The sequence below is a fragment of the Cornus florida genome, unplaced genomic scaffold (genome assembly GCF_030987335.1).
Source record: "Cornus florida cultivar Cherokee Brave unplaced genomic scaffold, ASM3098733v1 CherokeeBrave_3.0.0_Hap2_Chr04, whole genome shotgun sequence".
NCBI lineage: Eukaryota > Viridiplantae > Streptophyta > Magnoliopsida > Cornales > Cornaceae > Cornus > Cornus florida.
Window position 1 is genome coordinate 89,679,501 of NW_026775574.1, and position 17,472 is coordinate 89,696,972.

The 17,472-nt window shown below is 36.1% G+C and overlaps 1 protein-coding gene across 2 annotated transcripts; it reads left to right on the plus strand.

Moving 5' to 3' along the window:
• Window positions 1-859: 859 nt before the first annotated feature.
• On the plus strand, window positions 860-4,622 carry LOC132303836 (F-box/LRR-repeat protein 13-like). 2 transcript variants are annotated; one of them, XM_059801271.1, is made up of 5 exons: window positions 860-1,598; window positions 2,040-2,124; window positions 2,307-3,183; window positions 3,299-3,445; window positions 4,165-4,622. In XM_059801271.1, exons 2-5 carry the CDS (start codon window positions 2,057-2,059, stop codon window positions 4,462-4,464), a joined length of 1,392 nt encoding a protein of 463 aa, XP_059657254.1. In that variant the 5' UTR covers window positions 860-1,598; window positions 2,040-2,056; the 3' UTR covers window positions 4,465-4,622. The 2 variants fall into 2 exon arrangements, with proteins under 2 accessions (XP_059657254.1, XP_059657253.1); XM_059801270.1 differs by lacking the exon at window positions 860-1,598 and adding an exon at window positions 1,619-1,722.
• Window positions 4,623-17,472: the final 12,850 nt, after the last annotated feature.

A 17,472-nucleotide genomic window follows, 5' to 3' on the forward strand; every position in this document is an offset into this window, starting at 1 on the left:
TATATATAGAGAGAGAGTTTTGTGGAGGCCAAGAAGTTTTGCTTCGTCCCAAAATCTGATTATGGAGTAATACTTTTTTGCCTTTAGGATAAATTTGAAATTCACTCTTATCAATATGCTAAAATTATTATTAAAATCCTTCTAGCCTAACAAGTTGGGGAAGAGGGAGTAGTTTTAATGGTTTTTCCTATCATTAAAGTAAATTAAAAGTGTATTAAAATGGTCCAACAGCTTTAGCCCATCAATCCACACACGGTCTTTTAAAGCTTAAATTATTATTATAATGGTTTTGTATGCTAAAGCTTTACTTGCATTGTATGACTCCATTACTCCTCCTCGTTACAGCTTACATTTGTCAATCTCAATCACAGAAGAAAATGGCGAAGTGTGAGAACTTGGCCCCATCAGTATCTTAAGGTGGTGGAATTCATTGGGTTCGTTGCTCAAATAACCGATCTTGAGCTTGTAATGTATTTAATCACAAGTGCTCTCAATTTTGAGAAGATTACTTTTGATATTCGCAAACCCTCCATTTGAGTTTACGAAGACCAAGCAGAAAAAAGTAACAAGAAAGCGTACTGAGAAACTTTGAACCAAACTCCTTGTCGGAGCAACCTTGGTGATCCTTTAATTAGTTATATGTTTGTATAATCTATTTATTAGTACGGTTGTAAAGTGGAGAGATTTTATTTATTTATTTATTATTATTATTATTTTAATAATAATAATAATAAATGGCTATGCATCATTAGCACGGTTTCTTATCCATATTTATAAAAGAAACACATTAGCAAATCCTTCTGTATTTCCCAACACGCATGAAGAAATAAGCCTATCAATGCTTTTTTTTTTTTCCTTTTCTGATATGCCCTGAAGCAAAACCTGTGATTATTCTATTTTTCTCTAGAAAAACGACTTGGACCAGATTTATGTAGTACACTTAAAATCTAGGATGACTGTGAGGATGTGAATGAATAATACATTATAACATATTTGTGAAAGAAATTTGTTGTGATATTTATTACTTACCGTTCAAGTCAACTTTATTTTTTAATTAATTTAAATTTATTGGCGTGAATTCACAAATTGGAAGTTTTTTTTTTTTTTTTTTTAATAGAAAATTTGACAGATTAATTTACAAATTTATATATTTATTTATTAAACGTCAATAATTATCCTTTATAATTGAGAATTATTTTATTTGCCTTCATCACGTAATGGTGGTGGTGGACTATGCAAGATGAAAAAACCGCGTAAGGCCCTGAAAACTGGTTAACTGAAAGCCCAATGGTATTTTACTAAGTATTCTCCATATAAAAAGGTTGAGCCCAACTCACATCATTTCATTGGCAAGCCCAAAAACTTAATTCATTAACCAATCTCACAACCCTTAGATTTAAAAGCATCTCAACCGTTGTCGAGACATAATAATAACCTGTGTCAGATGAGATGTTCAGTTCCGAGCCCAACTCTCTCTCTCTCTCTCTCTCTCAAGGATGATGATCTGAAGGCGCAAGATTTTGTAAATTTTTGTTTCTATCATGAAAATCCCCTCTGTAAATTTTCAGAGACAAAATAGGAGTAATCTACAAGATCTTGTAAGTTTCATTATGAAATTTTGTTCTGTAAATTTCCTTTTTCCTTCTGGTGAGAAACAAAAGATCGGATTTTTTCTTTATTTTTTTTAAGAATCAGCAAAATAGGAGGAATCTACAAGATCTTGTAAATTTGTTCCGTAAATTTTCTTTTTCCTTCTTGTGAGAAACAAAAGATCGGTTAAACCAGTATTATTTATTTAGTTGCCTAATCCTAGTAGGAAACATACTACAGAATTACTACTTTCCAAGTTGGTAATAACCCAATTTAACATCACTTTCCAGACTCAATCTAACGCCCTTAATCTATATAAAGTTGTTTTCTTTTCCAGACTCAACACAAAATTGCTCTCGCTCTTTTTTTTCTTTTGCTCTCTTTTTTGGTTTTTATATCTCTCTAATCAGTTCATCTTCTCCTGCTGCTATCTCCTATTGGATCTGCAGAATTATTTGTTAAAATTATGCAGAAAACTGTAAGTTCAAATCCCATGGAGAAAACCACCTCAATATGTTGTGCTCAAAACGCAAGGTACCATCTTTTTTAACTTCTGTATCTATGGATTTCTATGCCTCTTTTATATTTTTTATTTTTAAATAAATGAAGATATTTTGTTACAAAAATTCAGCACTACTATGGTGTTTCTGTTAACTCACAGTTTTTTAATTATTTTTATTATTTTAATCTTTTATTGGAATCTTTTATTGGAATAGTGAGAAGGATGATAAAGGAGGAGGGTTGTGTTTGGAGGATCGCATTAGTGGACTTCCTGATGTTATACTCGTTTCCATCTTGTCACTATTGACAATGGAAGAAGCTGGAAGAAGTAGTCTGCTGTCAAAGAGGTGGAGGTACATGTGGACTTACATTGCTTCTTTGAACTTTGATGCCTCACATATTATAGATGGTCTGGAACTGGAAGAGAAGGAACTTGAAGTAGAAAGGCCTTTGTATTTGAGTTGGGTTAGTCAAGTCTTGAACTCGTACAATGGTCCAACTATAGATCAATTCAGAGTTCAATTTGATCTCGATGACACTTGTAGATTTGATATCGACAACTGGGTTAACTTTGCAATCCAAAAGAGAGTAAAAAGGCTTGATTTAGACTTGTATCAATTTGGGAGAACCACTGAGGGTTACAATTTTCCTGACACAGACCGAATTACAAATCACCTACATTCATTGTCCCTTGGGTTTACTAGGTGCAATTCGCTAACCAATCTCCTGCTCAAAGACGTGAATGTAACTGGACAAGTTCTTGAGGACTTCTTAACGAACTGCCCATTTTTGGAACAATTGTCTGTGGCAAAATCCGAATGTTTGGTAAATCTGAAAGTTCACTCTCTCAAATTGAAGCGCTTGGAGATAACTTACTGCTTCAATGTGGAAAGTATTGAAATTTCTGCTATGAATCTAGTGTCATTTAACTACTTTGGACCAAAAATAAGCCAGCCATTTAAGACCGTCAAGGAGCTTGTTGAACTATATATTGGGGGTGATTACTACGATTATCTAATTTATAACTTTTTCGAGATTTCAAGCTATCTTTCTCATCTAGAGAGCCTTACGTTGGACATGACCTCCGTTGAGGTTGGTTAGTTTAACTAATTCTTTTTATCTCCTCCCCTTAATTTTTATTTTATTCATTTTTTAACATAATTATCAATTTGTGCTGATTTACTATTTTTTCTTTGGGTTTATTCAGAATGGTATCAAGTTTGCTAAATTTCCAGTCTTTGATAAGCTCAAGCAACTGGAGTTGAAAATTTGTGTTACAAGTGAATATCAAAGTCTTCTTGTTTTTGCTCTCTTGATAGAGGCGTGCCCTTTCTTGAATAAATTTATCTTACAGGTAATAAGTCTCATTTCTAAAAATGTGAGGTTTGTTTCTTTTGAAATTGAATTTTCAATTGGAAACTTTGATTCATTTGGACTTCGGCTTAAAAGATTTTCCCAAGTAATTACTTCTTTATTGCTATTACAAATGATAATTTTACCAGTAATAGGAAAAATGCTCTTACAATGTTTAGCTTTGATCTAGTCTCCCAATTGATCAAGAATTTTGTTAATGTTGTTCCCATGTTGATTTAATAATTCTGCCCGAGAGTTTTACATGGTCGTTCTTGCTTTATTCTCATGATTGTTCAATTACCTTAGGACCCTTTTCAAAACAGTGTGAATCCATCTCTAAAGCTGCATGTATTCTCTTCTTCTTTGCTTTTATCATTTTGTGTCTTTGTAACGGACATGGAATACTAATGAAATCATGTTGTCATTCCTAAGCAATTAAACTTTTCTTGATTTTATTTCTTTAATGCTTGATGAATTTTATGGTTGCTACAGCAGGGTGACTAATGTCATAAAGACAAAATATTTGATTGTTGAATCATATATATAACAGAATATGTTCAATCTAAATGGAGCCTGTTTTGGCTATTCTATTGAGTCTAGCAATGTCATGATTCTAACTTGTCCTGAGTTACGATTTGATACTTGGTATTTCGGTTTTGTATGCTAATGATCTACTTAAATGTATATGTCATTGTATGACTCCATTCCTCCTCGTTACAGTTGGAATTATTCAGGGAAAAGCAGAAAAGAATACGACAAAGTTTTGCGTCTCGCCCCCATCAGTATCTTAAGGTGGTGGAATTCATCGGGTTTGTTGGGCGTACAAATGATGCTGAGCTTGCTATGTATTTAATCAAGAACGCCGTCGTGCTTGAGAAGATTACTTTTGATTCTCACAGACCGTTTCTAATAGGAACTCCATGGGAGCATGAGGATACCAAGGAGAGAAAAGCAGCAAGAAAGCGTGCCAAGCATTTCCGAAAGAAACTTCCTGCTGGAGTAGCTTTAGTAATCCTATAATTCTTTGATTATATGTTACAAGTACATACTTCCTGTTGGAGCAAAATGTATCAGTATCTATCTATGATCTATATTTACTACATATAGAAGTGTAAGAATTTTTCACTCCCTCTATCCCAAAATAAGTGTCATGCTTTCTTTTTTTATCTGTCCCAAAATAAGTGTCCAGCTTCCTTTTTTAAACAATATATTTCACAATTTTTCATATATGTCCTTTTAAGTTTTAAATTTCAAACTTAAACATTCGAAACTTAAAAGGGCAATTTAGTAACTTTCTAGGGTGACAAGGCATGTTCCATATGTCCTCTTAAAAATTACTACTCTCCAAACATGACACTAAATTTGGGACGGAGGGAATATTATTTATAAACATTTTTTAAATATAAAAATAAGGTTTTTCTTTTATTAAAAATGTTCTTTATATATATATATAGTTTTGTGGAGGCTACAAAGTTTACTCCTTGCTTCGTCCCAAAATCTGATTACGGAGTGGTGCTTTTTTGCCTTTTAAAAAGGTTAAATTTGAAAATTCACCTCTTATCAATGTACTAAAAATATTGTTAAAATCCTTCTAGCCTAACAAGTTGGGGAAGAGGGAGTAGTTTTAATGGTTTTTCCTATCATTAAAGTAAATTGAAAGTGCATTAAACAGCTTTGGCCCATCAATCCACGCATGTCCAGGTTAGTCCAACAAAAGGATAAAAGAAGAAATGTCACAGCAAATGAATATATATAGATACATATATCATTTTTGTTCACTACTTGGAACATTGTGTGTATGTATATCATTATTATATACATTTTATGGCTTTTTATCAAATAATATTGCGAAGAGATCCCTGAAGTTGAACTACGTAGTTAGTTTCACACTTCTAACTACATGAATTTGTTCACTGTCTGTTCCTGATTCAACTTTCAATCCTATATGGGTTTGCCATTTCATGACGCCGTGATTTCATGCCGAATGGTGGACTATATACTTTATATATATAGACATACATATATAAATCATGTTTGTTTTGAATATCTAAAAATAGGAATTACATGTTCACTCTCTAATTTTAAGAATAATTTTGCATCTAGCACAGATCTAGAATGGGTATTTGATTTTATGTTATTGTTCTATAATTATTAGTTCTACCTTATATCTCTATCATGGTGTGTGATCAAGATGAAGCAACTTGAAAACAAAGCAATTGAGTATTGGATTTGGGGTCGTGAAGACCTTGAAATCAAGCAGGAGAACAATTGTTTGTTGGATTTGGGTTTGCCTTTCTCAGAATGTGGCTTTGGATCATATATATATATATATATATATATATAGTCCTACTTTATATTTCGCCATGGTCATGTGTGATTAAGATAAAGCAATTTGAGAGCAGAGCAATTGATTGTAACCCTATTGGATTTGGGTTTGCAAAGAACTTAAAAACAAGCCGGAGAATAATTGATTGTTGGACTTGGATCATAAGAATGACTTAGAATGATGTTAGGGTTTATTCAATTAATTGTTTTTTGTATTTGTATAAATTTTAAATTTTGACCAAGGCACATGGGACACTACCTTCACTTTAGTGCTGCCCAGGTTACAACATACTCACCGCTTATATAGACCAATAATAAATTGATATGATTTTTAATTACCAAATCAAAGATGATAGGTAGATATTCACTTACCAAATTAGAGATAATGATTTGATTACCATTTATGATTTGGTAATTAAAATAGTACGTGTCAATTTATTATTAGTCCACATTAACCGTAAGTATGTTGTAGATCCTCACTAATAAGGATCTAAGTGTTGTTCTATAAAATATAAACATAGATATTTTAATGTATACAGCTAGGGGAGGAGGGGAAAAAAAAAAACCTGGGGTATATAGCTTAATTAAAATTAATCAAATGGAAAACAGGGGTAAAAAAAGCATTTAAGCCTTAGTTATTATGCGTATATAATTACTGCCAGTGAGAGTAAAGTAACAGCGGCTCAGTGGGCTTGGGCAATTGGAGCTTGGGTAATTGGGCCTTGAGTGGGATAAATTGGATATCAGATGAAATATTGGGTCGAAGCAGGTTTAAAACTTTCAAACCTAGGGATTATTTCTCATTCATGGTGTGGACCCATATTTACTCATTCGAGGGAGTCAAAGTCATAATGCCTAAAAAAAATTTTAATTGATCAAGATGTTGAAGTGAAAATAGAAAAGTACCATGCATTTGCCCAAATTACCCTATTATTTTCAAATATTACTTTTGTTTTGAACATAGAGGTACCACTTTTATACACATAGGTATCTCTTGTTGTGTACAACATAAGTGTCTCTTGTTGTACCAGTTGTGCAAGCACATACCACTTTTTGTTGTCGGTATCATTTTTTTGTGTTGTAGAAAAAATGGTGTGCATAAAAGTGATACCTTTATGTCCAAAATAAAAGTGGTACATAAAAATAGTAAGGGTAGTTTGAACAACAAATAATGCTTTCCAATATATACATCAGCATTTTAACTTCAAAAAATATGACTTTGATTCTATCAAATGATAAATATGGATTCATAAATCCATATATTTGTAATAATCCTTAAAACCTACTTACCCATTAAAGCGAATTAAAAAAAAAAAAAAGAAAAAAAAAAAAAAAAAAGAAAGAAAAGAAAAGAAACTTCACTTACCATATATGGAGTAATAAATTTACTAGACTTACAAAGACACGAAAAGTACAAGCAAACCCTAATTCAACTTAGAGTATGAACGAGCCCGTTTGTTTTATAGGTTAAGTTGTCCTCTTTTCTTCTCTGTGCAGAACAAAAAGTAATTCTTATTTTCATCTTGGATCTGCATATTTATTTGTCAAGTGCCATGGAGAAAAGCACAAGACCCGCCTCAATATTTGCTAAAAACGCAAGGAAGAAATTTACATCTTTTTTACTTGTGTATGGATTTGTATGTTTATATATATATATAAACAAATTTTGTTACAACATAGTGGGCCTCCAAGCCCGGTGTCCAAAATTTTTAGAGGCTCCTGTTTCAAACTTTTTAAACCTACTTGCCAAAACGGAATTCAAAAAAATAATAATAATAATGTTTCAAAATTCCCATCAGGAGGTTGTAAGAAGGGTACACATAAACAATGACGAAGTTCTCTTCCAGGTTCCGTCGTGTAACACATACGAGCAGCTCGACAACTCCAATAGGTTCCACTCTCTTACCGTCAAACCTACCAAAGGATTCCCTGTATAACCTGCTTGGATCTATCATCAATTGCTAGAATGCCACCTTGGTTATGATATTGGTGTTGCTGCCAAGATCCATCAAAACCCTTTTGATCAGGCAATTCGACACCGTTAGGTTGATCACCAATGAGTCCCCATGTGGTGTCTGTATCCTCTGAAGGTCATCCTTGTCGAATTTGATTAAGGCCACGTCCTTGTCTTGGCAGACCATATTCACGCTCCCTATCATTCTTATCTTGTGAGCTTGCCTGAGTCGCGTTCATCTTAATTCCTCTTACTTGTCCTCGGGTTTAGGTTGCCCATGAATCGCATTAATTATGCTGACTGGCTGTCCCTCGTGAGGGGTCGCCCTTGCATTCTGCTTTGGGTGATCATCCTGGAGGTTCTAATCCTTATCCTAGACATAGTTGGCCAAGTCTCTCTTTGCAATTCGCATCTCAACTTGCCTCCTCAAGTTCCTACACTCATTTGTCTGGTGTCCGATGTCACTATGGAACGAACAGTGCTTGGATTGATCCCTTTGTTCGATCGGCTGTCTGATTGGTTGAGATGCTCAGAACATCCCTTTATTCTCTTGATATAGCCGTGCCAAAATGATCTTGAGTGGTGTGACTATCTCATCCTCTCGTTGCCTCTTTTTTGTCTTCCAAGGCGTCATTCGGGGTTGTGTTATTAGGGCGTCTCTGAGTAGTTATCTTTGCTCTTGACTTGTTTTCCATTGTAACCATTGTGGTCCTCTTTGTATTGATTGCCTCATCCTCCTTGAGATGCGCGTAGCCTTGCGCTCTTGAATGTTTGTCTATAGTCTTAAGCATCGCCACTACCAAGAACGTATAAAACTAAGTCCCTCTAGTCATGGCGAGTTTAAACGCCTGTGCTGCTGATGATAGGTGGCAATCAATCACTATGCTCATTTCCAGATTAAATCTGGTGACAAAGGCCTGAAGGCTCCCCCCTCTTACTGCCTCATAGTGAAAAGACATGATATATCCTTCTCAATCCACCGGTTACCAAAGTATTGACCTATAAATAAGTTGTAAAGTGTCCGAAAGCTTCCAACCGACCCCCTCGGTAAGTGCTTGAACCAATTGAGTGCAGGTCCAACGAGGCTTGTTAGGAAGACCTTACACATCAGGGCGTCGTCCTCGGTATCCAGGGCCATCTTCAGCTGGATCTAATAGATGTGCCTGGTTGGGTCCTTCGTTCCGTCGAACAACGTGAATATTGGCATTGAAAACTTCCTGGGTTTCGGCAATTTCAATATCTCTTCTGTGAACGGTGAGTCGACTGTCCGGGCCGATGATCGATTAGATTCAATGATCGCCGAGGGTTCCCTCTGGTCCAATTACTACTCCGGTGGCTCTCCAATCACGAGTACTCACTTCTGACTGGGGCAAATCATCGAACACCTTGTTTGCAATTAATTTTTTCTGGCATGATGGAACAACTTCACCGTGTTCCACCTCCTCCTCCGGTCAGGGCATTCTGTGCTGAGGGTCCAAATAGACGGATCGTGCTCTCTTTGCCTGCCGGTTAACGTTTGTTAGCTCCACTCACTCATCTGCAACTGGTGGGCGAAGGAGCGGTGGAGCGTCTCTCCATTCCATTCTGGATCTCAGCTCAACGTTCTCCTTTCATAGAGTCTCCACGATCTGCATCAGGTCGTCATGCCTAACCCGTTAGTCTTCTTCGTGCTGGCGGGAGCCTTCCTCTCCGATCATAGTTCCCAATCGGAACTGTGTCATTTGTTGTTAAAATTAATGAATCCTTCTATCATTCCCACAGACGGCGCTAGATGAAGATGCAAGAAAATGTCGTTCTATATTAGGAAAAGATTTTCTCACACTCCAAATAATCTTCCTTTCTTTCCTTCTCTAGCTTCTATTTATAAAAGCTTACACTTGCCCTAATTTCTTACATTTTGCTCCTAGGTTGAAGGTTGATGGGCCTTCCCCTTTATGGGGTGGTCTGCTATATCAAACACGCCCAAATAGAGGCATGTTTTCAATTTTGACCAAAAACCAGTTGGGCTTAAACTATGGATTCTTCGTATGGTGAGCAGCCTAATCGGTTGGGTCTGTTGGGCTGCACTTGGCCCGGCCCAGGCCCGTTCGTATTCCCAACTCTTCAATGTTCATTTGTTTTTAGTTAAAATGTTAATTTGCAATGAATATGTGTGTGTGTATATATATAGTAATAGTTGTTATATAAAGTTTCACACACACAGATAAAGAGAGAGTGATACAGAAAGTGAACACAAAGAAAGAACGAGAGAGAGTGAGAGGGAGAACTGCTTTGTTCTTTCACCACAACTCAATTATATACATTGAAAGCCTATTTATAGGCATGACTGACGTGGGCATCAAACAGCTTCTTGTATAAGCTGCACTGCCACACAAAGCTTCTAGTATATGCTTCACTGATACACAAAATGATAACATATAAACTTATTGCAAGTGGACCCCACACCAACATATATACAACACTCTCCCTTGGGGTCCACTGAATTACACTAAGAATATGCTTCGTTAAAACCTTACTAAGGAAAACCTAGTGGGACAAAATCCTAGTGAAGGAAAAAGAGTACAGTATTCTTGTGTATAGTATTGCATAGATTAAAACTGTCTCATTAAAACCTTGCTAGGAAAACCCAGTGGGATAAAACTTGGACGAAGGAAAAAGAGTACAATATGCTAATACCACTTTGATCAATTGCTCCCCCTCATTAGTTCAACCCTGAAGATCCTTTAGTTGACGCATTCCAATGTTGTCCACTAACTTATTGAATGTTGTAGTTGGAAGCGCTTTAGTGAATAAATCTGCTAGATTATCACTAGAGCGTATTTGCCGAACATCGATATCACGGCTCTTCTGGAGCTCGTGTGTGGAAAAGAATTTTGGTGAAATGTGCTTGGTTCTGTCACTTTTTATACATCTTCCTCTTACCTATGCAATACATGCTGTATTATCTTCATATAATATTGTTGGACTATCTTTGATTAAGGAGAGTTTGCATGATTCTCGAATATGTTGTATAACAAATCTCAACCAAACACACAATCTCTACCTGCTTCATGAATTGCGAGTATCTCAGAGTGATTTGATGAAGTTGCAGTCATGATATGTTTCATAGATCGCCATGATATAGTAGTACCACCATAAGTAAACAAGTACCCTGTTTGTAATCGAGCTGTGTGTGGGTCAGAAAGGTAACCTGCATCTGCATATCTGATCAACTGAGGCTTTGATTTTTTTGAATAAAACAACCCCATATCAGTCGTTCCCCGAAGGTAGCGCATAATGTGTTTGACCCCATTCCAATGTCTTCGAGTTAGTGCAAAACTATACCGTGCTAGTAGGTTGACTGCAAATGTTATATCAGGTCTGGTACAATTCGCAAGGTACATTAAAGCACCGATTGCACTAAGATATGGTACTTCAGAACCAAGAACTTCTTCGCCTTCTTCGAGAGGACGAAAAGGATCTTTCTTCACATCGAGTGATCGGACAATCATTGGAGAACTCAAGCGGTAAACTTTATCCATATAAAAGCGCTTCAGGACTTTTTCAGTGTATGTTGACTGATAGATAAGAATTCCACTTGGTAAATGTTCGATCTGCAGGCCGAGACAAAATTTTGTTCTACCAAGATCTTTCATTTCGAATTCTTTCTTTAAATAATTAGCAGTCGTGGTGAGCTCTTCAGGAGTTCCCACAAGATTTAGATCGTCAACATATACAGCTATAATGGCAAATCCAGATTTTGATTTCTTGATGAAAATGCATGGACAAACTTGATTATTCACATATCCTTCTTTGAGTAAATACTCGCTGAGTCGATTGTACCACATGCGTCCGGATTGTTTCAATCCGTACAAGGATCATTGTAACTTGATTGAATACATGGTACGTGGTTTTAAGCTCTTTGCTTTAGGCATTTTAAATCCTTCAAGGATTTTCATATATATATCACTATCTAGTGATCCATATAAATAAGCTGTAACCACGTCCATCAGATGCATATCCAATGCTTCTGAGACTGTCAAACTGATCAAGAAGCGAAATGTGATTGCATCCATCACAGGAGAGTATGTCTTTTCATAATCAATACCAGGTCTCTGCGAGAAACCTTGGGCTACAAGTCGGGCTTTGTATCTTACAATTTCATTTTTCTTATTATATTTCCTTACAAACACCCATTTGTATCCTACAGGCATGACATCTTCAGGTGTCTGGACTACAGGTCCAAATATTTCACGTTTTGCTAATGAGTTTAGCTCTGCCTGTATTGCTTCTATCTATTTTGGCCAATCATTTTTACATCGACACTCTTCGATGTTTTGAGGTTCAGGATCCTCATTAGCACCTGCAATATCAAGAGCAACTGCAAAGGAGAATATATCGTTAATAATAACTGTATTTCTATCCCACAATTCTCTATAGTTTATTGAGATCTCATTATTTTCAGGTACCGTTGCCTCTTCAGGGGCTTTTGCCACTTCCGGAGCATACATATCTTCTGGGGCTACTTGCTTATAAAATTTAGATTGATCAATCATTTTCGTTGTTCCTTTTGCAAGTGTGACCTCTTAAGGAGCATCAATTTCTTTTGCAAGTGTGACCTCTCCAGGAGCGCCAATTTCTTTATTTGATTTCTCTTGCACTTTCCTCTTCCGGGGAACAGTGTCTTTTGCACCGACTGGTCTACCACGCTTCTGGCGTGTCTTAGATGCATTTGCAACAACACTGACAGACTATCCTATAGGGACATCAATTCTTGCTGGAATGTTTGCAGCTGGTATATGTGATTTCATTACTTTCTTTGTGTCAATGAATGCATCGGGTAATTGATTTGCAATACTTTGCAAATGAATGATCCTTTGAACTTCTAGTTCACATTGATTTGTGCGAGAATCTAAATGAGATAAAGTCGAGACATTCCAATTAATAACTCGTTGCTCTTCTGGCTTTTTCTTTTCTCCCCCTAATGGAGGGAAAATAGACTCATCAAAATGACAGTCAGCAAACCGCGCCTTAAAAACATCACCTATCATAGGTTCAAAATATCTAATAATAGATGGAGAATCAAAACCTACATAAATACCAAGTCGTCGTTGAAGACCCATTTTGGTGCGTTGTGGGGGTGCAATGGGAACATATACAATGCAACCAAAAACTCGTAAGTGAGAGATACTTGGTTGTTGACCCATCACAAGTTGTAATGGTGAAAAACTATGATATGCAATTGGTCTAATGCGAACTAGTGATGCTGCATGTAATATCGCATGTCCCCAAGCAGAAACAGGTAGTTTAGTTCTCATGAGTAATGGTCTAACTATTAACTGAAGACGCTTGGTAAAAAATTCTGCAAGACCATTTTGGGTGTGAGTGTGTGCAACAGGATGTTCAATAAGAATGCCAATTGACATGCAATAGTCATCAAATGATTGAGATGTAAATTCCCCGGCATTATCAAGACGGATAGTCTGGATTGGATAATCCGGAAATTGTGCTCGTAATCGGATTATTTGAGCAAGGAGTCAAGCAAATGCAACATTACGAGTAGAAAGTAAACTTACGTGTGACCGCCGTGTTGATGCATCAATTAAGACCATAAAATACCGAAATGGTCCACACGCTGAATGAATTGATCCACATATATCCCCTTGAATTCGTTGTAAATATGGTGGGCATTCAACGACGACCTTAGAAGGTGATGGTCTGACTATTAATTTACCCTGTGAACAAGCGGTACAAGAATAATCATTTGCTAAAAGAATCTTCTGGTTCTTTAGTGGATGACCATGTGAATTTTCAATTATTCGGCGCATCATTGTTGACCCAAGATGACCAAGGCGATTATGCCAAAGTACAAAAATATTTGGGTCGGAGCACTTCTGGTGCGTCACTGCATGTGACTCAATTACTCTTATATTTGTATAATATAACCCAGAAGATAAAACAGGGAGTTTTTCTAATACATGCTTCTGGCATGTAATATAGAGATATTCAACGGTCCCTTCATTTATAGTCTCAATATGATAACCGTTGAAACGTATATCTTTAAAACTTAATAAATTTCTTTTGAATTTGGTAGAGTATAAAGTATCATCAATATTCAATTATGTTCCACATGGTAACACAATGATAGCTCTTCCGGAGCCTTCAATTAGGTCTGCTGGACCTAATATTGTATTGACACGAGCTTCAACTAATGTTATACTCGAAAAATATTTTCTATTTCGGAGTATAGTGTGCGTTGTTGCACTGTCTGCCAGATATATATCTTCACCATTTTTCTTGGGTACACTCAATGCCTTAGTCAAATCCATGCTTCTTCATATATACAAAATATATATTTCATTACTTCAAACTTGAAATGCAAACTAGATTTACATGCAAAATAGCCAAAATAAAAACATACTAGTACAACCTAGATAGAGATATATTGATACAGATAAGATAAAACACACAAGGGATAACATACTAGAGAAGGATACATTAATTGGTATGGACATTTTCATCACCAATCAAATGATCAATACAACTACTAGTATCAACAAAGAAGTCAGAAACATCAAGGTGAGTAATATCAACAGGCAAGTCATCATCCATAAAATTCATTTCAATTTCCTTTCCTTTTCCTTTATGATTCATTGAGGCATGGTAAAGATCAACTAGATGTTTGGACGTACGACAGGTACGCGACCAATGACCATTCATTCCACATCTATAGCAAGGCTTGTCATCATATATCTCAGGAGCTTTGTTCTGCAAAGTTTTTTCTTTTGCCTGCTTGGTCGCATTTGAATTCCATTTCTGGTGGGACGGTGTGGAGTTCCTTCTTGGAACCAATGAAGAATTATGACCACCACGATTATTATTATTATTTCTATTGTGACCATATCCACGACCACCACGACGTCTGCGTCCACGTTCACGTCCATGGCCGTGAAATGATGACACATTCGCTTCTGGGAATGGTACAGATCCAGTGGGACGGGACTGGTGGTTTTGCATCAAAAGTTCATTATTACTTTTAAAATCCTGCAATCGCAGGTGGATCCAGTCATAGCGAGCTTTTGGAAGGATCACAGTTTTCTGATGCTCATATCGTTCATTCAGATTTTTCCACAGTGTAAGTGGATCATTAACCGTGAGGTACTCTGTTTTTAATTCCTCATAGAGGTGATGGCGAAGAAAGATCATGATTTTTGCACGGTCCTACAGGGACGCATTATTTTCTCCTTAATTGTTTCACCAAGATTCATGGTTTCTAAGTGGATCTCGGCATCAAGGATCCATGACAAGTAGTTTTTGCCCGAGATATCAAAGTGCCACAAATTCAAGTTTGGTAAGATTTAACATTATGAACTATAAATGATAAAATAATATAGTTAGAATTATTTCACAAAAAGAATAATCAATTTGAGATTATAAAAATACTGCAGTCACTATAATGTGATTTGTCAGTAAATATATAATGTCAAAAGTTAGTCATGTGCTTTCAATAAACAAAACAATAACAAAAAGACAAACTATGTTTACACTAAAAGGCACATATAATTTATATTTCTACGTTTTACAAAACTTCAGGTTTGTAAGGGTACTCCATGGAAATGACTTCAGGTCAAAGAATTTCAGATTCATTTGGACTTCAGGCTAATAAATTTTGCGAAACTTCGGGTTTGCAAAGAATACCAAATATTTGCGAAACTTCGGGCTCACAAACAGTAAATTAATATATGCAAAACTTCGAGTTTGCATATTAAATAATTTAATACTTGCGAGACTTCAGGCTCAGCAATTTAATTTTCTATAAGGAATAGACAAAAATACTCTAATATAAATAAATAAATAAATAGTTGCGAGACTGCAGGCTCAACAATTTTAATTGTATCAACAGTTGAATATAAATAATTATTTTTCTTACCCTTTGAAATGAGACAGAAAAATAAAATTTTCTTTTCAGTTGACAGAGCCTCGTGCTGATAACGTGTAATGAATATGTGTGTGTATATATAATAATAGTTTTTATATAAAGTTTCACACACACAGATAGAGAGAGAGAGAGAGTGATACAGAGAGAGAACACAGAGAAAGTAAGAGAGAGAGTGAGAGGGAGAACTTTTTCACCACAACTCAATTGTATACATTGCAAGCCTATTTATAGGCGTGACTGTCGTGGGCACGAAGCAGCTTCTTGTATAAGCTGCACTGCCACACAAAGCTCCTAGTATATGCTTCACTGATACACAAAATGATAACATATAAACTTATTGCAAGTGGACCCCACACCAACATATATACAACATAATTAGATTTGTTGATATACAAGATATAAGCATATGCAATGAAAACAGTCCCATCTTTCCTTCGGGTCTATCTCAAGCTCTGTATGTATGTATGTATGTATGTATATTCCATCTTAATGTTCTCTCTTTTCTTCCTTGCTAGCCATCCACAAACCCATCTTTCCTTACTCGCCGAATAGTCCCGCCGTCCTCTTCACCGCCTTTCAGTTGCTTCATGGCCGATCAGTTCAATCTCTTCGTTCACGTTGCCCTTTTTTCGCCAGTAAAACAGCTTGGAGACTTTTGTATTGACGAAAAAAAGACTATATATATATATATATATATATATATATATATATATATATGTGTGTGTGTGTGTGTGTGTGTGTATGTATATGTTTTTTTCATAAATAAATGACCATATATTTCTGTATGTACCATCAATTATAACCAAACCCCTCACCTTAACAACCCAACCCCTTCAAAACCCAAAAGCCCTCATTAAAACAAACCATCCGATCAAGACAACCATCAAACGGCCTGTCTGTCAAACTCCACCGGAGATGGGTTTTGTGGGTATGTGAAAAAAAAAAAAAAAAAGGGTTGGGAGGGCAGAATGAGGGTTTTGGAAGCATTTTTGGGTAGAGAGGGAAGGGTTTTGGAGGTGGGTCTGGTTCCAGGACTAGTATGTTGGTGGTGTTGGCGATGGAGCGATGACAATGGTGCCTGGTTCCAGCCGCGGGATGAAGGTTTAGAGAGAGAAAATGTGAATGAGGGTAGTTTGGTCATTCTAGGTGGTATACAATATTTTATTGCGGGCTTATATAAGACGTTTTGTATCACTTAAGCAGTGTTTGGCAGTTTATTTTTCAAATGGTATCATTGTCCAAGATTACATATTTTTAGAAGGCAATTGCATTTCACACTCCATAAGTTGTGGATGAGTGTCTAGGCAAATCTTGGGGGTGTGAGCGTAATTTATTTACATTTTTAATGAAATTTTGTTAATAACAAGTTTGCTCACATTGGTACCTTAAGGAGACGGAATTCATTAGATTTGTTGAGCAGTCAATTGATGTTGAGCTTGCATTGTATTTAATTAAGGATGCTGTCAAGCATGAAAAGATTACTATTAATATTCACACACCATAAGAAGTCCATGAAAGTTTACGAAAGTTAAGAGAGAGAGACAGCAAATTAAAGAAAGAAAGCAGCCGCAGCAGCAGCAGCGTGAGAGTTGTTATTGCTTTCTTCGGAATACATTTTCTTCATACACATCTTCACACACACAAACACACGGATTCACCTAGCTGATATCACCCTCACACCTTATGTAGTTTACATTAGTCTTCTTTGCCACACGTGTCAATCTGACACACGGGAAATTGATCCCAATTTCTTCAAAGCATGTAGGGTGCAATGAGTAAATAACATCATTTTCTTTATATTTGTTAACACTATTATTATTATTATTGACAT